Below are 23,446 nucleotides of genomic sequence, written 5' to 3' on the forward strand. Positions count from 1 at the left end.
ATAAAAAAACAAAAATGCTAAATGAAAATTACAAAAAATAAAGTTAAAAGGGAAATTAAAACAAAATACTTTTAAAAAATATGATTATAACGTATCAATAATTACAACAATAATTATGCGCGAGTATACAGTGATTTATAATTTAATAAAAATCAAACTTGTAATCGCTCGTCCTGCTTCTGTGTGACTTCAGCAACATGAACATTGAATATAAAGTGATATTGATTTCCTATATTATTGATATAATATTATGTGTGTGTGTGTGTGTGTGTGTGTGTGTGTGTGTGTGTGTGTGTGTGTGTGTGTGTGTGTGTGTGCAGGGCAGCACAGAGGTCTGGGGACGATGGTTTCTAAAGTTCAGAGTCTGAAACTGGACACGAGTGTCTGGAGCAACGAGATCGTCCAGGTGAGACCAAGAACACCTGAAACACCTGAAACACCCGAAACACCTGAAACACCCGAAACACCTGAAACACCCGAAACACCTGAAACACCCGAAACACCTGAAACACCCGAAACACCTGAAACACCCGAAACACCTGAAACACCTGAAACACCTGTCCTCTCTGCAGCCTGGTCAGCCAGTATTCATAGAACCGAAGGTTACATTGTAACCCAGGTTCTCTGAGAGCAGAGACTGTCTCTTCACCCTACATATTCCATACGTACAGGGACTGGCCGCCACGGGGGCTGCTGACATGGATTACTCTTTAAGACACATCACCTGTGGTGGCCCAGCATTGATTAGCAACCAGTGGTCATACAAACACCACACATGTGTGGCCTCTCCGGTTAACCTTGATTGGAGCATTTTCGGAGCGGCTCCTAGCTGGAGAGATACTCTCCACTCAGAGAACCTGGGTTACAATGTAACCTTCCTTTCTCTATCGTGTTGAGACTAACTCTCCACCCTACATATTACATATGTACAGGGACTCTGTAAGACACACTGAAAGGAAACCAAGTAAACCTAGCTGGTCCTGCAGGATCCTGAAACGGCAGTTGAGTTCGAATGAGACGTCACCACCACCAGAATCACCAATGTGCTCAAACAAAGAAACTATTAACAAATAACGCTGAGGCCAGCCATAATGGGTGGAAGGCCACCTAGCCTGCCAGGTTGCAAGAGTAGCTCTGAACGAAAAAGACATCACTCCAAGCCGAGGTCCATCCTTGGAAGCGCCGTGGTCCTTGAGGCATGGTATGTCAGGCCATGTCCAACTGCACTGAGTCCAGCACACGCTCAGTGAATGGGGTGCCTGCCACCACATTCATGCAGTAGAACCTAATAAAGGTGGACGGAGTTGACCAAGAAGCAGCCATACAAATCTCAGATAGAGGGTCACCTCGTCATAAGGCCCATGAGGCCCACTCAACAATGATTCACCGTCCTGAGGAAAGAATGCAGCTCAATAGACTGTCTGGAGTGCAATTCGGACCACAACATAGGGTCAAATGCAGGGTTCAGGCACAGCACCACCGCAGCATCGCCCGGCGAGAAGCGGCACCATTCCTCATGCACCAGAAGGGCATGGAGCTATCCCATTCTTTTAGCCGACAATTGCTAACAAGAATGCCTACTTGACAGAAAGCCATTTCAGCCCAACTGTTTCTAGGGGCTCTAATGGCTCATTTTGCAGGCTGACAGCACCACCTCCAATCCCGTGGGGGGACAGTAGACCTTCTGTAGTAGGGAGTAACCCTACAAGCACCGGGAAGGCATACAGGATATGCCATCACATCCGTGCCCAAGGGAGTATTGTTACTCCTCATGGAGAAAAAGAGGGGAGAGTGAGCTGTCTCCCTGGAGGCAAAGAGATTGGCTACATCTGTGCTGAAGCGGTCCTAGATCTCGCTTACAACCTCTGGATGCAGCCTCCATTCTCCGGGGAGGGGTTCCCCCCTGGAGAGCCAGCCAGGGTCTGTGCCACTGGCCACTACTGCCTTTGCCCTTGTGGACGGCCCTACCAGGGAGGCATCAGATGACACCACCTGGCGATGCAACGCCAGCCCCAGTGCATTGCCCCACGTTAAGCTGGCTGGTTGCTCCCACCAACAGAGACCTACGCACATACTGTGTGTCACCAACACTCTCACACTTCTCTGTGGGCAAAGTCCAAGTCTCAGGAGGCAGCACTGCACTGGGCTTATGTTCAGAAGAGGCAGGGGCACAATGTGCACTGTAGCTGCCATCAACCCCAAGAGGCGGAGGCACAATCTCCAGGTTACCCTGCCTCCCAAATGTAACTGAGATAACAAGCCCTGAGGGCGGCCTGTCTTCCAGGAGTTAGGGAAAAAGTTCTTGCTCTGGCATCCAAACACATGGCTAGGAACTCAGTGTGTGGCCACCACAGGTGATGTGTCTTAAAGAGTAATCCAGGTCAGCTGTCCCCATTGGGGTCAGACAGACACAAATATCCACCTGCAGATGATACTGTCATTTACTGCAACATGTTAGAAAGAAGCTTTGGGTCTTTTATAGTCTGATTTTATATTTTAACACAGATTATATGATTTGAAATTACTTCAAAATGCAGTTAAGAGACATCTTGTTGTTTTTTCTCTAATGGTCTCTAATGGCATCGACTGGAGAATTAGCTCCACCTGCTGTTTATCTGCTGATATGCACACAGACAGTGGATGGAAACAGACATTCAATAAATTTAATGGATTGGATTGGATGAAAGGTCAGCTATGATAGTAGTTTGTGTAACTGGCGTCACATTTAACATTATATACTTTTTTGGACCATGTAAAGGACTTGTGATGTTAAGTTGCTCTTTAAGGTTTCACTTTTGTGATCTGAAATGTTTCAGTTAATGAGCCTCGTCTCAGACCTCTTTTTGTCTGTTTGTCTGTTTGTCTGTTTGTCTGTTTGTTTGTTTGTTTGTTTGTTTGTCAGCTCTTCATCATGTTGGGGAACGACCGGGCCAACGAGTTCTGGGCGGCTCGGCTGTCTGTGTCGGAGGAGATGGACTGTGACGCGTCTGCAGAGCAGCGGAGAGAGTTCATCACTCAGAAATACAGAGAGGGACGATACCGCCTCCCCCATCCTGCTTTCAGCAGCCAGGAGGAGCTGCTCAGGGTGCGTCTGACACTACTTTCTTTTTTAATTTGTCAAACACATTAAGCTGCGTTTTGTTTTGGAAAGGTTGCTCTATATACTCAATTTATTATTATTATTATCATTAATAAACATCAAACTTTAATCAAATTTAATTCTGGATACTATTCTATGTTTATATTTCATTTCTATTATCATAAATGCAGAAACATTTCTGCTGTTACTACTAAAATACTATAAATACTGATACCTGCACCCTGACGAAAAGAACTTTCTAGTCAGATGTAGTTTGGTGTAATTCCTCCATCACATGTGAACACACAGGTTTTACTGTGAACAGCAGCTCTGAGCAGGAGAACAGAAGGCTTTCATGTTGAGGAGACAAAGTGAGTCTCTAATGCTTCAGTAGCTGCGAGCGTTTCAGACCTCTCTGCTCCTCTCTGCTCCTCTCTGCTCCTCTCTGCTCCTCTGACCTCAGGTCAGCTTTCATGTTTAATGTCAGTCTGCTCTGAAGTGCTTCTTCTGTTCTCTGATAAAGCAAATCAGATCTTTCTTCTGTTGCAGCCATAGACTGTATAAAATATGGACGTAGTTACCGTGACGTCACCCGTTGGTTTCTGAAGAGCGGTTTTGAAGCTCAAAGCGAGCCACTCCGGCCGTCGCCATCTTGGCAGTGCGTGACGCTGCCTAACTCCCAGCCAATCAAAAATGGGAAAAAAGGCGGGCCGAATGGCTGAAACAAGCCACCTAGCGGCTGGTGGACCTGTCACTCAAAGCAGCCATGTCCTTCATTATGCAGAACTTTATGGCTTAATAAAACTTACTTCACCCCCCGTACAGTTGTCATGAAAGGAGAAATTAGCTACAGAGACCAAAACCGTTGTTTGTACCAGGCTGTAAACATGTTTATTTCTGCTGTAAAGTTGGGCATTTTAACATGGGGGTCTATGGGGATTAACCCTCAAGTGGTCGTTCAAGGAACTGCAGTTTTTGGTTTCATTTTACAGCCCCGGAGGTTGCCGCTTGGTTGCAGCTGATCGTTTTAGGAAATCATATTTTTTATGGAATATTTATAACTCTCACACTATCAGTTTGATCCATTGAGTCCCAATAAGCTGCTGACTCAGTGTTTATCTCCTCAGCATCTCTGACCTCACGTTACCTCACATCTACATGCTCCTCACAGATCTGATATGAGATCAGCTCTCTGTGTTCAGGTTACTGACATTTTGTTTAAAAGCTGCACAATGTTTGGATGCAGAATTTCCCAGAGTGCAGTGGGGCATCAGCTGGCTGGTTAAAGTGACCTGAATGTTGTTGGAAACAAAAACATCAGAGAGAAAAGATAAAAGTAGCTGGAGGCTCAGAGACATTTTAACCCCCCGACTCAAAAACATCCAAGGTGTCCCCATCTCATCTTTATGTCTCTCTCTCTTTATGTCTCTCTCTCTTTATGTCTCCCTCTCTTTATGTCTCTCTCTCTTTATGTCTCACTCCCTTTATGTCTCTCTCTCTTTATGTCTCTCTCTCTTTATGTCTCACTCTCTTTATGTCTCTCTCTCTTTATGTCTCACTCTCTTTATGTCTCTCTCTTTATGTCTCACTCCCTTTATGTCTCTCTCTCTTTATGTCTCTCTCTTTATGTCTCACTCCCTTTATGTCTCTCTCTCTTTATGTCTCTCTCTCTTTATGTCTCTCTCTCTTTATGTCTCTCTCTTTATGTCTCTCTCTCTTTATGTCTCACTCTCTTTATGTCTCACTCTCTTTATGTCTCTCTCTCTTTATGTCTCTCTCTCTTTATGTCTCTCTCTCTTTATGTCTCTCTCTCTTTATGTCTCACTCTCTTTATGTCTCTCTCTCTTTATGTCCGCCTGCAGGTTTTGTGTTCGGCCGTCTCTGAACAGACTCTTCTGAAAACTGTCACTCAGATTTTCTCGGAGGCGGAGTCTGCTCGCCTCGCCAACGACTCCAACGGCTGCCAACGACCTCATCACCTGCTGGATCACTGCATCGCATCAGGTCTTTAATCAACTGTTCTATACTCTACTGTAATCTGCTGTAATCTGCTTTAATCTGCTGTAATTTACTATATTTACATAATACTATAATAACAAAAGGAGGAGCAGAAGAAATGTATTTATGTATATCTATGTAAAACAGAAATAACAGCCTTTATTACTGTTATGATCATGTTTTCATCATATTAATAACTGTAATAAAAAGTAGAACTGATAACTTCAGTTCTACTTTTTCCTCAGCAGAGTGAAAGCTGGAGGTTAGTTGTGTTTGTTGACTGACTTCAGGTCGGTTTTGTGAAGCAGCTGCTCTGTTCTCAGCTCGGTTCCTGCAGGGAGGCTTTTACTTGGTTACAGTTTGCTTCAGTGAGCAGAAACACTCCGACTGTGTTCACAATACGGCTGAAGGGGCCCAAATCTGATGTTTTCATTTTAGATCTGGTCCACTTGCATATGTGGTCCAGGTCTGATTGATATCCGATCTCTGGCTGCGCGACTGCTGTCAGAACGCTCAGATTGGACTTCATGCGTTTTTTTTTTAACGTCTCACTTCTTTGCACATATCGCCTGTCGTCATCATTCAGTATCTGCGCCTCACAGCACGGTAACAATAAACATGGAGGACAACAGCGACGGGGGTCGATGGAGAGACGAGGAAGTTTCACTTTTGTTGGACATTTATGGAGAAACTTCCATTCAAGACAAACTGAACTAATGAAAATAATATCAACATTTATATCACCATTATTAATATACTTGATACCACTTTGCTTCTACTCTATTTATCAGGAAGATCAGTGTCCACTCTACTGTAATCTAATCTACTCTACTGTATTCTACTGTACTGCCCTCCGCTCTGCTCTGATCTACTCTGACCAACTCTACTCTGTACGTGACTCAGAGTTACTGTGAGTGACATGTAAGAGTAGAGTTCAGTAACGTTGACATGACAGTTTATTTCACACCACATATATGTGTGTGTGTGTGTGTCTTTTATTCTATTCTATTGTTTTCTATTCCTCCATCAGATCCAGGTGTGTACGATGAGATCATGCAGACCGTCCTGCACTCTGGTTACCTTTACAAGTCCAACACCGTCAACAGAGGAACGCTGTCCAGAAAAACACGAGAAGGTAGGTGGGAGGAGGAGGAGGAGGAGGAAGGTGTCAGCTCGCTCTGGTTTAAAGGATTAAAGGATTAAAGTGAACTTTTATTTTCCACCTAAAACTCAGATAAACGAGCAGCTGAACACTTCCTGTGAACACAGAAACAGAAGCAGCAGATTATTTAGATGCAATGATGAAAATGTGTCGCCCTGTGTGTCAGACTTCCAGAAGTTCTGGTGTTCGGTGGATCAGTCTCTGCTGTTCTACGAGTCGGACCGATCAGGTGATCCCTGCATGCAGATCAGCATTAAAGACATCGTATGTTTGGGAATCAGCCGACCCGACTCCTCCAACAACAACAACAACGGCTTCATCGACAGGTACACGCCCCATTTATCTGTTCTCTCAATCGTTGTATTTGATTACTTAAATTATTTGATGCATTGGTCTCTTTATCGTCTGAAGGTGAGATATCTGCTGAACTTCTTTCTTCCTCTCCTGCTGTCAGGTTTCGTTACACCTTCGAGTTGTATTTGACCTCAGATAAACTTTATCAGTTTGGTTTGGAGACGGCCGACGCTCTGCACAGCTGGACCAAAGCCATCGGGAAGGTCTGAACTAACTTCAACTCAGACACTGTCCTGACTCATCATGACCTGCTTCATCTGCTGTTTCATGAGTTACTCAGTCGTTTAGTGTAGTATTTCTATATTCAGTAAATCTCACTGAGATCACAATGAGATAAAAAAACAATCATCACACGCTCAGAGACACACTCATTAAAACAATCACAAACATGATGAGAGATATCAGCCAGTAAAACCTTAAAGTCCCTCAATGGTAAGAGTGTCTCTAACTTAAAGCTGTGCTGCAACTCATTCCAGTGGTGAGGTCTTACTGGAAACCAGTTCAGATTTTGTATGAGGAACTTTTAAAGCCAACCCATATGATAGATTGTATCTGGTTTCTGTTTTGAAAAGAGAAACAAGTCTAACATGTTTAACCAAAGTCCTGACTATTTGCTGCACTGTGCTCTCCGTTAAGAGCCTGGATAGGTGTGGGAACATCTACGGGTCACGAACATTTAGTCCTTTTAGAGTTTAGAACCAGCCTTAAGTTAAAGAGAGAGGTCTGTAACCTAGAGGAGGCCTGGTTGGTTTGTGGTACAGGATGGTATCATCTGCATAAAGATAGACATTACAGTACTGAGTTGGAAAATACATGTTATTTATGTATAGAGTAAATAGCAGGGGGCCTAATATTGATCCTTGGGGGACACCTAAATCAGTAGTTTGGGTGCTTGTTTTGAAACCTTCAGCAACAACAGATTGAACTCTACCAGAGAGATATGATATGAACCAGATAATTATACGATTTTACAATTATAAACTGTTGTCAGTGTGATAAATCTCATATCATTCAATGTATATTTGTTGAAATTATGTTAATATGACTTTTGGGGCATTTTTTAAATTAACTCACTGTTTCTATTTTAGTGCAAAAGGAACTAAAACATATTTTAAATTGCTTTGTATAGATCGAACCACTGACTCAGGTCAGAAGAAAAGTCTGATATATGTTTGTTTGTTAGAATTATAATGGAGAGGACTATCAACTGTAACGTTTTAGAAAATTATATTTTTAGGAAAATATATTTAAACATTTTAACATCTGTTTGTCTTTTCACCTCAGTAAGACAAACAGACTCAGTATCACAGCTGCAGAAAAATGTACGCTTTTGAGAATAAAGTTAAAATATTTTGAGAAAAATATTTATATCAATATTACAGCATTAATGTTATCATATCAACAGATTTATTCACTGAAATATTATGACATCTCTCTCTCATTCTGAAAATATTACATCAACTCTCAAAATTACCAATTTTTTTTAGAAAGATTCCTTCATACTTGATGTATTTATCTGAACTGGGAGCAGTGAGTTTCTATTATTGCTAAATAATTTAACACTGACACTGACAGTTGCAGTTTGAATGCAGGAATTTTACTTATAAAAGAGTGTTTTTACAGTTTTGATTCTTCTACTGTGATATTTTTATCTTTACTAAACGTATCTCTGATGTCGTTAGGCTGCAACGCCACTCAGCTGCCACTGCCTGCTGACTCGGGAGTTTGAGCGCGTTGGCCTGCTGCGGTACAGAGCCATGCTAGACCCTCAGCAATGGAAGGAGGCTTACTTCGTCCTGCAGAAGTCCAACCTCTTCATCTGTCCCCGCCACGACGGAGCCGCGGAGGACATCATCAACCTGAACCGCCTGCAGGAGCTCAGTCAGTGTCCTCGTCCAGTCCTGCTCATTGTCTACAAAAAACAGCTGATCATTATGTCTGATTGATTGAGAAAAACTCTCTTTCTGTGTTGAAGGTATCACCTCCGAGACCGAGAACCACGAGAAGAAAGACATCCTGGTTTTAGTTGAGAAGGGAAGGTGAGACAAAGAGGTTTTCTGCTGAATGTCACTTCAGTTGGTTTTGGTTTGAGTTTTTCTTCATGGTTTGGTGTCGTCTACCCGTCAGGACTCTCCACCTGCAGGGGATCGGTCGGACAGATTTCTCTCTGTGGTACTCGGACATCCAGCGAGCAGCCGGCGGTAAAGGAAACACTCTGAGAGAACAGCAGCTGAGCAGAAACGACATCCCCATCATCGTGGACAGCTGCATCGCCTTCATCACGCAGTATGGTGAGGAGGAGGAGGACAACGAGGAACATGTGGCCATAACTCACGTTTTACATCTTTACATCAAATCAAATCTGTGCAGCTTAACAGCGTCTTGAAGCTCCTCGTTTTGCCGCCTGCAGGTCTGGGTCACGAGGGGATCTACAGGAAGAACGGAGCCAAATCCAGGATCAAACTGCTGATGGAAGAGTTTCGTAAAGATGCTCGAAACGTCAAACTGCGGATCGGAGACCACTTCATCGAGGACGTGACGGACGTCCTGAAGAGGTTCTTCAGAGAGATCGAAGACCCAATCTTCATGGCAGACCTCCACCCACTGTGGCAGGAGGCCGCCAGTGAGTCCACTTTCCTTTACACCACAGTCCAGTGTCAGGGTTCAGATCCAGACATGTACCCCTCACTGCGACCTGCGACCTGTGTAGCACAGCCGATCGATCAGTATTATTCGATCAGTAACTTACATACAATGTTATTTTTTGGTTTTTTTGAGGTTTTTATATCATTCTGTAGCTTCCCAGTAGTGCTCCAGCCTTTTATATCTACAGAGGGAGCGGGTCCTCTTCCACGGAGCCCACCATGTTTCTACAGTAGCCCAGAACGGACAAACCAAACACTGGCTCTAGAAAGGGCCTGGTTGCAATCGGCACCCCTAGATGCCACACTGGTCCTTTAGCAGAGTTTAAATACATAATAAAACATGCCACTAAATATAAAAAAACCTGACCTGTATGTGTGTTTATGAAGCAGCTGCAAACATCTGCAGGTGTGTTTACCTTATAGACTGTCCTGTTTCCCTCCTCAGAAATCCCCCAGAAGAGCCAGAGGTTCGACCGCTACAAGGAGATCATCCGGAGTCTTCCTCGTGTCAACAGGACGACTCTGGCGGCTCTCATCAGCCACCTGTACAGGTGAGCCGACAGAAACAGCAGTGCTGGTACTGGTAGCAGAAATATGGGATTACATTTGTTTCATAATAATTGAACAAAATCTCCCAAGAATCAAGCAAAAAAAATTGGAATAAAAATATGTTGAAAGCAAAAAATGACATCAAACCTCAGAACTTAGAATAAAACTATACAAGAGTGAAAGCCTTAATTAATAAATTGTGTTCAATTTTTCTGCTTAATTTTTCAGTTCTGACTATAGACTGTATTTAAAGATTGACGCAGCGAGGTGTGACATCACCTGTTGGTTTGCATTAGAACCGATTTGAAACCCAGAGTTGCAGCTTATAGTCGGCGCCATCTTTTCTGTTGGAACCAGGACCTTCCAAATAAGGAGTTCAGGGTGTTGCCTTTCACGCTATGGAAATACGCCCAGCTACCTCGGACCACAGCTAACGCTAGCTTACTGGAAATACCAAGCGCTGCAGACTTGTGCTAACATTAGCTAACTAACACGACAGGTATCGTTATCAAGTCACATTAAAGTTGGTGAAATATTGCAACAATAGTCCGACTCGAATCCCGGAGCCAGGGAGCGAACTGTCAATCACAGCTGTTGATCAAAGCCCAAACAGCAGACATCTAAGCTGCTAATCGTCTTTATATCTTATTAATGGAGCAATAATTTACAAAATGACCACCAGCAAACTTATTAGAGGGCCTGAATTTAGCGATTGAGACCAGAATGACTCGTTGAAAAACGTATTGACTCAGTATTTCATGAGAGAAGTTGAAAGGGAGTAACCATCAGTGGTATTGCACTTTAAGGGACTTCTGCATTGGCTTCAAGCCGTGGTTGTTGTTGCTTGGTTCTGACAAAAAGCTCTCTGTCGCGTCCCCATTGGCCAATTACTTTTGGAGGGACAGGTCAATGGTCAAGAAGTGCAACAAGTAGTAAATCTTACCATTGACCTGTCCCTTCAAAAGTAATTGGCCAATGGGGACGCAGCGCAGTATCCCCGCCCACATGAGAGCTTTGTGTCATAACTGAAATTAAAAATTTCTGAACTGAAACGTTCAGCAGCAGAACTGAAAAAGTGACCACAAACGAGAAATCTGACCAGTGAAGGAAAAGTGGAGATTATTCTAATCTGAAATCTTTGATATTTTTCACTTTCAATTGATTTTTTTATGGTTTGATTGTGTTCAATTATTATGACACAAATTTAAGTGATGTGACGTCCTCTCTCACAGGGTGCAGAAGTGTGCCAGTCTGAACCAGATGTGCACTAAGAACCTGTCGCTGCTGTTCGCTCCCAGTCTGTTCCAGACTGACGGGAAAGGAGAACACGAGGTGAAGATCGTGGAGGATCTGATAGACAACTACCTGTACGTCTTCGATGTGAGTAAAACTCAGACTGGACAGATTCAGATTTCCTTTGTGTCGTGAAATCTGAACAAACAGTTCATGTGTGTTTGTTACAGATCGATGAGGAACATCAGACTCAGATCGAGCTGGAGATCAGCCTCATCACCACCTGGAAGGACACTCAGGTACACAACACAACTACAGACAACAGCAACATTTTATTTATACAGAACATTTCATACAAACAGATGCAATCAAATGTGCACACAAGATAAAAACAACACAGAGACGCAGATGCAAGAAATGGACATTAAACACTCAGCAGAGATCAAAATGAGACAAATAAAATTAATAGTAAATAATAATAAATGTATTAATATTTTTGAGTGAGGTGCACATTCTCAGACTGTTCCAGAGTCACTGAAGGCAGCATCACTGTAGACTTTATATCCTGTATGTTTATATTGATGTATTTTTCTGGAGTGACTGCATTTAGTAAATAATATTTTGATTGATTATAGTGAGTAATAAGTTAGTAATAACTCTTCAGTAAGTTGTTTTAAGTTAGTCATACATTGGTATAAAGGAGGTAATGAGTTGTAATGAGGTAGTAAAAACAGTAATAAGTTGTAATAAATTAATAATGTGTTCAAACTAAGATGTATTTTTAAGTTTTTAAGTTCAGATAAGTTGGTATTAAGTTAGTCAGAAGTATCAAATTAGTGAGTGAGTTAGTAATAAGTAATAAGTTGTTTATAAGTTTGTAATAAATTGTTAATAAGTAGTAGTACGTCAGGTTTAAGGTGGTCAGGTTTTTATTGATTGATTTGTGTGCAGCTGTCTCAGGCCGGTGATCTGATCATTGAAGTTTATCTGGAGATGAAGATACCAGACTGCTGCATTACTCTCAAAGTAAGTCTTTAACATAACGTTAAGTGTCTGATGTGACCGGTGAATGTTCAGGTGTGACAGTCTGTGACCTTTGACCCCTGCAGGTGTCTCCCACCATGTGTGCTGAGGAGCTGACCAATCAGGTTCTCTATATGAGGAACGTCCCAGCCGGAGACAAAGACGTCTGGATGACGTTTGAGGCCATCGAGGACGGACAGCTGGGTGAGTCACACTACACCTGTTCAGCTGTTCACCTGTTCACCTGTTCACCTGTACACCTGTACACTTGTTCACCTGTTCACCTGTACACCCATTCACCTGTTTACCTGTTTACCTGTTTACCTGTACACCTGTACACCTGTACACCTGTACACTTGTTCACCTGTACACCTGTTCACTTGTTCACCTGTTCACCCATTCACCTGTTTACCTGTACACCTGTACACCTGTACACCTGTACACCTGTACACTTGTTCACCTGTTCACCTGTTCACCTGTACACCAGTACACCTGTTCACCCATTCACCTGTACACTTGTTCACCTGCTCACCTGTTCACCTGTTCACCCATTCACCCGTACACCTGTTCACCCATTCACCCGTACACCTGTTCACCCATTCACCCGTACACCTGTTCACCTGTTCACCCATTCACCCGTACACTTGTTCACCTGTTCACTTGTACACCCGTTCACCTGTTCACCTGTACACCTGTTCCCCTGTTCACTTCTTCACCTTTACACCTGTTCACCTGTTCACAGCACGGAGCAGTCTGATCAGAGTTTTAGAGAGCTCAGTGTGGAGTTCAGGTTTCCTGGGAAACATAAAACTCTTCCCAGACTTTAGTTTTTGCTGTTTTGTTGTTTCAGAGCGTCCGTTACACCCCAAAGAGAAAGTCCTGGAGCAGGCGCTGCAGTGGTGCAAGATGGCCGACCCGAGCTCGGCCTACCTGGTGGTGAAGAGGGTTCCTAAAGGAGAAGGAATCAACATCCTCACCTGTAGGTCCAACACACCTGAGTATATACACACACACACACACAACCTCACACGCTGTTATGTTCCTCAGTATCTGAACTCCTGGTTGTGGACGGACATTATAACCAAACCATGGATGTAACATGGATGTATGATGAGGACTGCATACCGCATTCAAAGATGGCGCATGAAGACAAAAAATCAGCTTCCTGCTGTATAGAAATGACCTGGATGCTGCTCTCACTTCCTGAACTGTCAGGTCCATAGAGCATGCTCAGTAGAGACTTCTGGTAGGTTGTCCTCTAACTTATTCATGCTGCTCTTCTAGATTTCACAAACGTCATCAGACCGACTGGATCATTTCACAGGAGTTGTGACACTCAAAAAAAATGTATTCACTGTTTAACAGCTGCTCTTTTTCCCATGATTGTTTATGGGGAAAAAAGCTTTTTGGGCCAGTGTTTGTCACATGACGGATCCAGAAGTTGTAATTACACAGTTTGACCACTATGTCATATTAATGCGATGCTGTTCCTGGGGGGCTTGGTCTCTAACAGACTGTAGTGACTTGATTTCAACAAACAAAAAAAACCTAAGCCACAGTGAGGGGCTGTTACCGAGATATGTAATTGACGCGTCGTCATGCGGCAGCTCCATGTAGTAAATCAAACATCTGCTGACTTGTGCTTAAGATGTATTTATTTACCACCGTGTACCAATAAAGCCTTTGCTATACACACACTTACACCTATAACTTGCATGAAAACAAACAAAAAAGGCTTAAAGATTAGCCTCTAAAGGGCGGTCAGAAAACTGTGTGCTTCTCCCGGTAAGCAGCACACCTGAGGAGTGATGACCTCTTCTTCTACATATGCATTTCCATATGCTGCTGTCCAATACGCCACCTAGTGTTGCAACCAGGGAATGACCTTAACACACACACACAGATACAAATGGCTCTAACACAGACACTGAGCCAAAAGCCCCAAAACACAGTAATGTCATATTTGACCTGTGTGTGTGTGTGTGTGTGTGTGTGTGTGTGTGTGTGTGTCAGCGTATAAGAGTGAGATCATGAAGATCGGTCTGTTGAAGTGTCGTGAGGAACCTCCGAAGCTGCTTCAGGGGAACAAGTTCCAGGAGAGAACGTTCCAGATCAAAGAACACAAACTGCTGCTGCTCAAAGACAAGAAGGTAAAATGTCAGACGTGTAAAAGTCAAATGTTAACTGTCTGCACACAAAGCCAGAAATACACAGACACATTGTTTTTGTCAGATTTATAAATGTGTGTGTTCACAGTGTTTGTGTTTTATGAAACTGAGATCAGGTGCACAAGCCTTATTTTCACTCCCACAGTCAGATATAAATGGATGCAGACATGAAGCAGCTGTTAGCAGATCAATACTTCTACCTGCTCACCGCCTGTTAGACTGTTCAGTGAAAACAAGAAGTGCAGTTTTACTGATTTCACATCAGAGAGGTTCTCCAACAGCCAGAGCAGCCCGATAATACACAAAACTAAACAATACAAACAAAACAAAACAGCATTGTGTAGTATTTCTGATGGTGGAAGTTATTGATATTCTGTGTTGTTGTGCAGAGCATCAAACCAGAGAAGGAGTGGGCTCTGAAGTCCATGAAGATCTACATCGGCATCCGCAGGAAGCTGAAAGCTCCAACAAGGTAACATGAAGCTCAAACTCTGAAAAACACTCTGAGCAGACGGTGAAAACAATCAATCATATATTGATTAACTTTACACAGTAGGAATATTGTGGAGCTGTAGAGACAGTGATGAAGCTTTAGGATGATTTAAACATGTCATCTGTTTTCTGGTCTGTAGGGAACAGAACAGCGTATGTTTGCTTTCACTAGTTGAACGTATATGAAAGCTATTTCCTGCATTTATATACATTCATATCAATCTAGCAAATAACAAATTATGATGATGCTTTCCGTAACAAGTGTCATCTAACTAAATTCTATATATTTCTATATAGATATACTATATACAGTATATATGAAATACTATTTAAATTGTTGTAACTCTTGTTTTTTTGATGTTTAGTTCCAGCATCTGAGAAAATATTGACTATAAAAACGTAGATTAAATCATTTTTCGGCCCTGAGTTTTGTCTGCAGGTTCCTCTCAGGCTACATGCAGCCTGTATGTAGCCTGAGAGGTGAAACTCAGGGCAAAGAAAGGCACATATGCGTATCAATATGTTGATCGGAGGACACTGAAACTTTAAAGAGATCCTCAGCTGGATTTACCAGCGACCTGTAACGACTCGCTCAACGCTCACAGACTCATTCTGTTTATTGTAAATCTATTTTTCATATTTTGGGACTATGTACTCAGCCGCTGTAGGAGTTGATGTCACATCCTGTTTTAATCTTTCTGACCTTCAGATACCAGCAGGAATATTATAGATCCATCCATTTAATTCAGTAAAGTTACACTATAATATAAGTATAAGTACTAATATAAAGTCCCCTATAGTCAGCAGCTGGTTCATATCCAAAGATATTTGTTATTGAGCATTTTAGTTCATGTACAGATGACAATGAGTCAGTTATTGCTCAGTTAAACAGTTATAGATCAACGTGACGTCCAATCAGTCGGCAGTAAAAACTGACTAAAGACAAGAAGGAAACGGAGGAACAGTTATAATAACCAGTTAAACTGAGGAGGAAATAAGGAAAAAGGGATCAAAAGCAACAAAGAGTCTAAATGATGTCATCAAAGCTCCCTGTGTGTTTTCACTCATTCACATTCTTTCATACTCGTATGATACTGTGAAATGTTACGGATGGAAAATATCATTTGTCTTGTAATTTTAAGCTGGAAGGTGTTTAATGAACAGTTACCAAATTCTATCAGATGCAGTTTGTGTTTTTAAGAAGAAAGAAGTGATGATAAGTGAAGGGTCAGTGACCTCAGAGATGATGTCACAGCGTTGGATTTTAGCACATTGGACGAAACTGACTTAATGTTGCTTCATCAGCTGGTTTGTTTGACAGCAGAGTTACGACAGGAAACACAACAAATGTGTTTGTTTCAATCAAGAGCCTGCAGGTGTGAACTGTGACATCATGAATGGAGGAGGTTGAGGTCAGAGGTCAGACGCTTCATAAGTAGGAATGTGTTGATGACAGTCAGCTGATATCAGTCACTCACTGTCAAAATGTGAAAACTCAGCAAAATTTAAAGTGGATTTCTTGAATTTGTGTTTATTATTGCGATCACAACATCACAAGAATCCTAATTTCCTGGAGGAAGTGATCAATAATATCATGTGTATCATAAAATAGTTATTAATAGTCTGTTTGTACCTGCAGGTGGGGCTTCACAGTGATATCAGATAAACACCAGCTGTAAGTATCTCAGTGTTCTGATCTTTTAACCCTCTGATGTCACACAACACACTATTAGTGTTGATTTGCATTTTCACTTTGTGCATAAAAAAAAAGGAAAAATATGTCTTTTTATGCTCGTCTGAGGTTTAACAGCAGCAGTGAATAAACGATGACGTCATGAATCATGTGACTTAAACGTCAACGTCAGATCTGTGTGGAGCGATGATGAGGAGGCTGTAACCTTCCTCACATCGACACATGAAACTAACAGAAACGTCATATCTCCGTCATGTTTTCCATCGTTTGAGCTTTGACTGTTTTAATGACGTCATCTCGTTGTTTCTTCTTCTTCTGCGACGGTTTAACGGCGCCGACTGTTTATCTGCTGATATTCACACAACAGCAGCAGGATGGAAAGAATTTTATATTCCACAAATTTGGACGTAAATCTCACTATCGTCTGTACATAATCAGACTTTGTAAATGTTATTTAAATGATACAGCAGACAGGATGCTGTTTTACTGCTTGTTGTTTTTTCTTTTCTTCAGAGAACTGTTGAGTTCAGTACTCTACTGTCAACACAGACAAGACAACATACTTTCCTCCTTCTCTGTCTGTGGCTCTCAGATACAAACTCACTGGTTCCTTTAAATCTTTACAAAGTCATTTCCTAAAACAGCTGACCACTGTAGTTTCTACATAGATAGAAAACTATAATATACTATTTGCTGAGTACTATGATGTTAATATGCTATAATACACTGTACATTAGTGAGTCAGGTGGATATGAAGATTTACACAAATATATACAGTTACAGGATATTTTAACAAACAAACAAGGAGGAAATATTGTTTTTGTTTTTGTTTATTGTGTTTTTCGCTGCTCTGGTGAGTATTTGGACGTGTCTCTCTTCTCTCAGTTACCTGTGCTGCAGCTGTGAGGCCGACCTGTGGGACTGGATCACCAGCTTCCTCAAAGCTCAGGTCGGTTTGACTCAGAGCAGTCGTCTCCATGACAACCCCCCAAACAGATGTTTCTTATAGTTGACAGGCGAGAGGAGAAATCTTAGTCTGTAATAATCTAGATTTCAATCTGTGGGAAACATGAAGTCCCATCAGGACGCTGCTGACTCTCGTGTGTTTTGGTGATTTTCCAGAACGATGACCCGGGTCCTCCGGTGCTGCGCCGTCACTCCTCCTCCGACATCTCCAAGCAGAAGTTCGGCACGATGCCGCTCGTCCCCATCAGAGGAGACGAGAGCAACAACAGCATGCTGTCGGCCAATCAGACGCTGGTCAGACTGATGTTTATAGTTTGTTGTTTATAGTATATTTTATTATTTCCATAGTGAACCAACAAACACCAAACATATAACACAAAACTAAAATATACTGACAGTAACACTTCCCCCAACTCCCCGATCCTGTCAACCCAGAAACAACATCTACAACACTACAAATACTTACAAATAACAGTCAATGCTCTGCAACGCTTTATCTTTACATATCAAATAGTTGTTTGTTGACATCTAACGAGGCTGAATGTTGTTTGTTGCACCTTTAAACAATGTTCATGTTACTCGCTGTACGTACGTGCTCAAAACTAAAAAACTACCTTACAGCACAGTCCACCATCACAAACAACAAAAACATGTTCTTGCATTCTAACATCCAAGAGCAGAAAAATAAGCAGTAGATACACATATAATCCTCTTCAAATACACTTGAACTGTACATATACTGCAGATTAACTGTTGCAGCAGATCAAAACTTTAATTATGTCGGATCCACTGGCTTCAAACATAGCAGGGTTGTGTTTTGTCACCCCTTCTCTTTATCCTGTACACAGATAGCTGCAGGTCTCATAGAGAAGGCAGCTATCTGGTGAAATTTTCCGATGATTCGGTACTTCTGTCTCTTCTTCAAGGCTCAGAGTCTGACCGTGGTAGTGCCCTCCCTGACTTTGTCAGTTGATGAAAACTTCCTGGACCTTAATGTGTCAAAAACAAAGGAACTTGTTGTTGATTTTAGGAGGAACTGTGGAAAACCAAAATTAAGTAGTATCCATGGTGACAATGTTGAGATTGTTGACACATATAAGTATTTAGGAACTGTGTTCGACTCCAAACTGAAGTTTGATGTTAACACTGAGAGTATTGTGAAGCGAGGCCAACAGAGGATTCACCCGCTAAGGAAGTTAAATTCTTTTAATGTCTGTAAGGACATCTTATGTATTTTCTATCAGTCTTTTATTGAAAGTATCTTAATATTTTCTTTTATTTGTTGGTTTGGGGGTCTCTCTGTCAAGGACAAGAACTGCGTCTACAATACTGTGAAGGTCTGTTCTAAGATAATTGGTATCCGGCAAAGAGACTTGCGTTCTCTGTGGGAGAGGCAGATGGTCAAAAAGCACCAACCCGACCACATCCCGTCCTCCGACTTCATTTTAACGCCTTCAGGCCGTCGTTTTACAGCGTCACTTGTGAAGACGAATCGTCTCTCAAAATCCTTCATTCCTTCTGCCATCAGGCTGTTAAACCTTGATATCAGTATGTGGAATGAATATTTCCATACTCGTGGAGTTTTATTGTCTTAACTAATCATTCTGGGGCTTGTTATTGCTGGGACTAGGATTTTACTTATTTATTATGTATTTATTTATTGTTCATTTATTTACATGTCTGTGAGTACCTGTGTACTGACTGTCTCTGGCATAGATCTGTCTGTTATTTGTTTGTTTGTTTTTTGTTTCTTATGCATGGTCTGGGTACACGGCCAAACTGAACCGCCCTTTCAGGATAAATAAAGTTGTCTGAGTCTGAAAAACTTTTAACAAACAGTGACAGGAACTACAGCCAATCATTTCTTTTCAAATAAAGTGACAAAAACCAAAATGTTTCATACCATATATACAGATTTAAATTTTACATTGCAGTCCTTTTGGTTAACTGCTTTGGGCCCCACATGGGCGATCCCACAGAAAACACACATGGGGCCCACGTGGGATTAGTGTGGGTTTGCCCTGCCCACACTGCCCCCCAGTAAACCCACACATACCCACAGCTTGGGCGTGTTTACTGGGTATATACGTTGTTCATAAAAGCTCCTCATCCCTTCTTCTCCTCTATGTTAATAAGGGGACATTTGACCTAAATACATTGAATTGAGACTTTTGGGGAAACGTTTGTTGCTTGCAGGTAAAATATAGTGAAACAGAGTCTGAGATGTTCAGGATTCTTCCTCTGGAGAGGAAACCATGAACCACAGAGGGTTGGACAGACTAACTGCTGATCAAATTCAGATTCTTAATTATATATGAAAGAAGGTCAGTTGATTAATAGAAAACATAAGGATTTGTAGAGATAATTGACTTTATTCTTCCTCTTCTTTGGGGGCTACTACCTAATGGGGAAGGTAGAAGGATGATTTCTCTTCTGGTTTGTTGTTGAGATTCTTAGTATCTGATCGTTTTCACTTATCATGACTGTTCTTAATTTTTATCATTTCTAACTTTTCACAAAGTTTGCTTCCATGAGGTTATAAATAAAGTTTATAAAATGATCTGTTTCCACTAATTCAACAGAAATGGAATACGAACAGTTAGCTGCTTCTATCTGTCTGGTTTCATGATGCTGATGATAGTTTAGTTTTTAGAAAATCCCTGAAACAAGTTTCAGATTTCAGACTGATTTCTGTTTTACTTTGTGAGCTGTGCTTCTGGAGCCGAGCTGGTTTACTGTTTGTGTTCTTTAGATATTAAAAACAAAAATTTAAGACAAGAAATTAAACAGAAATTAGCTGAAAAACTATAAAAGTCAAGTCTTTATCTCTTCAGATGCAGAATGAAATAAAAAGAGAATTTCCAATAAGTGATCAGATGCTTCATGTTTTCTTCTCTCTGCAGAGGAAACTACATGACAGACGGACTCTCTCCATGTACTTTGTGAGTATTTCAGTCCCTTCAAGGATCTCTGAGTGATTATTGAGGACAAAAATGTTTGATTTTGCAGCGACTTTCCTCAAAAACTGTGATACAGTTTGTGATGTTTTATGTCTCTGTTTGCGGTAAAATTGCAGGAATTTGGGAAAAAGTGCAATCAAAGTAAAATAATGTGATTTATTTAAACTGCTGCCAGTGAAAAGTCGTATGTAACGACTTCCTGCAGATCACACAAACAACTAGATTTCAGCTGAACATGAGAACCATGAGGACTCAAGGTTCTATAAAACAGAAAATACTGTACTTGAGTTCCATTTATAACCTTTATTAAATAAACTTTCAGCTCAACATCAGCAGCAAATAAAATCATCAATAATGTTATTAAAATAAATGTCGTTTGATGTTGATGTCTGAGGCAGATTATGTCCATCTCTGCTGACTCAGACCCTGTTTACATCTGGTATTAACATGCGTCCTGAGTGACCACTTGTGATCGGATCTCACGCTGTATGTAAATAAACACAGACATCATTTCCCTTTGCAAAGACCAAATTCATTGTTGTTTTGACCCGGTGGGAGGACCGGGGGTTCCCTCCGTCCAAAGCTGTGATCAACTCGTTTGATAACAGGATCAACAAATATACAATGTTTTGTTCCCCCTCATGAAGATCAAATGTCTGTCATATTGATTTGCTCTATTCAAGAGAAACAGAATATTCTGTCAGACAGACAAGCTAAAGACAAGTTATTTTCTAGTTCTGGTTTAATTTCTATTCCAACTGCCGATTTGAAGAGGAAAACGGGTTATAACAGGAAAAACAGGAAAAACGGGAAGTGGATTTATTTAATTCACATGAAAAATGGAAAAACTAAATAAAGCATTTCTTTATCCTGTTATCAATCAAGTTGAACAGCTTTGGACCGGGAGGCTGCAGTGCACTTCCTGTGTCTAGTCTGCGGGAAAATAGGTCCTGTTTACACCTGGCATTAACATCCGTCTCAGGTGATCCGATCACTAGCGGACAGCTCTAAATACAGGCGTAAACGCACCCGAGACGCGTTGAGGACGGATTGAGATCCGATCACTCAGACCACATTGGGAGGTGGTCTGGGCCGCATGTGGCCACATTCTTTCATTAATAATAAACGCAATGCATCCTGGGCCACGTTGAAGGACCGCCTACTCAGCTGACATCCTCTATTTTCCAGCAGACTGGACACAGGACCCTCCGTCCAAAGCTGCTCAACTTGTTTGATAACAGGATCAACAAATTATTTTGTTTTTCATGTGAATTAAAAATGTAATCCACCTCCCGTGTTTTCCTGTTTTTCCCGTTCCTCCAACCAGTTTCCCTTTTCAAATCGACAATTAGAATAGAAATTAAACCATTAACTTTTCGCTTGTCTGTCTCTAAACGTAGCTGGATAGTTTATTCTGTCCTGTCAAGTTGATAACGACAGTTTTTAGTTTTGCTGCTAAACATAATGAGCTCAGGATTTATCAGGAGGACGACTGCTTTACAGTATGAACCTGGACTGTGTGTGTAACAGCTGATCTGTTGGATGTGTAGAGGAACACTGAACATTAATTAACATTAGATCCTGTCGGCGTGTCAGAGATTTAAATAATCAATGCAGTTATGCCATAAATGCGCACAGTGTCTCTGTTGAAAACGTAAACGATGTCGGTGTTTATTTGCATGTAGAGCGGGGAAGTGAGATCCGATCACAAGTGGTCACTCAGGACGCAGGTGTAAACAGGGCCATAGAGGATGTCAGTTGAGTAGGCGTCCTTCAATGAGGCCCAGGATGCATTGCGTTTACTGCTAAACGAAGGCGGCCCAGACCACCTCCGAATGTGGTCTGACTGATCGAATCTCAATGTGTCTTGGGTGCGTTCACACCTGTACTTAGAGCTGTCCACTTGTGATCGGATCACCTGAGGTGTTAATGCCAGATATAAAGCAGCCTAACTGAATGCTAACTTTCTCTCTCTGTCTGTTCAGCCCATGAAGGTGCAGCAGGACTCGTTCGAGGAGCGTTCAGAGTCTCCCGACCTTCCTGAGCCGCTCTACGAGGAGGTCGGCGACTTCGGTCTGCAGGTCCTCAAATCTCTGGAGACCAGCTTCCTGTCCGGCAGCGCAGCAGAGACTCAGGAAGTCCTGGACCGCCTCCCGCTCAGACTGGTTCCGGTGGAAACGGCCCGTCAGGACCACTTCGCTGTCCCCGACCCGGTCCGGAGCGTCGGCGGCTCTGTGGACGCTCCGGAGCTGAGCGGTGGTGTCGGAGGTGACGGAGAACCGGACTCAGACGCTCCGCAGCAGCCTGCAGCCGGCAGGAGGCAGCAGCTGCAGGGAGTCTGCACGCCGTCGCAGGAGCTGCTGCTGCAGGAGCTGTCGTCTGCTTTCACCAAGAAGACTGAAGAAGAGGAGGAAGAGGAGGAGGAGGAAGAGAGGCCATATGATGTCTGAGAGACATGTTTTTTATCACTGCAGAGCAAAATCTATCACAGTTTGTACAGAGTCTGGCGGAGTCAGGGGGACAGTTTGAGAAATGTTTTCCTTAAAGGCGACATGATGCTTTTCCTTATTTTCAGTCATATATATAAAGTCACAGTGACGGATGTTGATTTAAAACATGGCCGACGTGTTAAAGAACGAGGTAAACGTATGTAGCAGTAATCGCTGTGAGCAGGAAGCAGCAGCTCTGCTCTCAACGCTTTCCAACAGGATTTCTTTATATGGTCGTCTGCTCCACGCTGAGCCATGACTCCATCACACAGCAGCAAAGTTAAATAAGTAGTTTACCTGTTGGAGGTGTGCTGGTCGTCTGCAGCTCTTCATCAAACATCATCATCACTGTGGCTGTTTCTGCTTCTACTCTTCCTCCCTGTTTTATTTCTGACTGATCCGCTCGACTAACAGCTCCAAATATCTCCACGTGTTGTTGTTTTGACCGGTGTTCAGCGCCGCTAACGAAGCTCCGCTAATTCAGTGAAGAACACGTTTCATTTCCTGTAAAGTCTTCACAATAAAAGCCTCCTGTTATTTAGTCATTTAAAAGCTTTTATATGACGCAGTAAAGCAGGAAATGTTGGGTTTGCATCAGCAGTTACTTTACACAACTCTGATACGTAAAGCGGACC

General features: G+C 42.2%; 2 protein-coding genes across 4 annotated transcripts in view; one reads left to right on the forward strand and one right to left on the reverse strand.

The window, feature by feature from the left end:
• arap3 (ArfGAP with RhoGAP domain, ankyrin repeat and PH domain 3) overlaps window positions 1–23,032 on the forward strand; it is a 54,532-nt gene extending 31,500 nt beyond the window's left edge. The window contains exons 13-35 of one of the 3 annotated variants that reach the window (XM_042418353.1): window positions 321–406; window positions 2,903–3,085; window positions 4,942–5,083; window positions 6,108–6,212; window positions 6,406–6,565; window positions 6,694–6,796; window positions 8,276–8,474; window positions 8,569–8,632; window positions 8,721–8,884; window positions 9,004–9,216; window positions 9,684–9,789; window positions 11,020–11,167; window positions 11,251–11,319; window positions 11,972–12,046; window positions 12,130–12,247; window positions 12,894–13,022; window positions 14,057–14,193; window positions 14,601–14,683; window positions 16,343–16,378; window positions 17,282–17,345; window positions 17,519–17,656; window positions 20,266–20,304; window positions 22,308–23,032. In XM_042418353.1, coding sequence (XP_042274287.1) covers window positions 321–406; window positions 2,903–3,085; window positions 4,942–5,083; window positions 6,108–6,212; window positions 6,406–6,565; window positions 6,694–6,796; window positions 8,276–8,474; window positions 8,569–8,632; window positions 8,721–8,884; window positions 9,004–9,216; window positions 9,684–9,789; window positions 11,020–11,167; window positions 11,251–11,319; window positions 11,972–12,046; window positions 12,130–12,247; window positions 12,894–13,022; window positions 14,057–14,193; window positions 14,601–14,683; window positions 16,343–16,378; window positions 17,282–17,345; window positions 17,519–17,656; window positions 20,266–20,304; window positions 22,308–22,772 — 3,026 coding nt within the window. In that variant the 3' untranslated portion in view covers window positions 22,773–23,032. The remainder of the gene's footprint in view (window positions 1–320; window positions 407–2,902; window positions 3,086–4,941; window positions 5,084–6,107; window positions 6,213–6,405; window positions 6,566–6,693; window positions 6,797–8,275; window positions 8,475–8,568; window positions 8,633–8,720; window positions 8,885–9,003; window positions 9,217–9,683; window positions 9,790–11,019; window positions 11,168–11,250; window positions 11,320–11,971; window positions 12,047–12,129; window positions 12,248–12,893; window positions 13,023–14,056; window positions 14,194–14,600; window positions 14,684–16,342; window positions 16,379–17,281; window positions 17,346–17,518; window positions 17,657–20,265; window positions 20,305–22,307) is intronic. The other 2 variants (XM_042418355.1, XM_042418354.1) reach the window with 2 other exon arrangements.
• LOC121901528 (NLR family CARD domain-containing protein 3-like) overlaps window positions 1–23,446 on the reverse strand; it is a 481,268-nt gene that overhangs the window by 189,450 nt on the left and 268,372 nt on the right. The window lies entirely within an intron of this gene.

This window comes from Thunnus maccoyii, chromosome 8 (assembly GCF_910596095.1).
Source record: "Thunnus maccoyii chromosome 8, fThuMac1.1, whole genome shotgun sequence".
NCBI lineage: Eukaryota > Metazoa > Chordata > Actinopteri > Scombriformes > Scombridae > Thunnus > Thunnus maccoyii.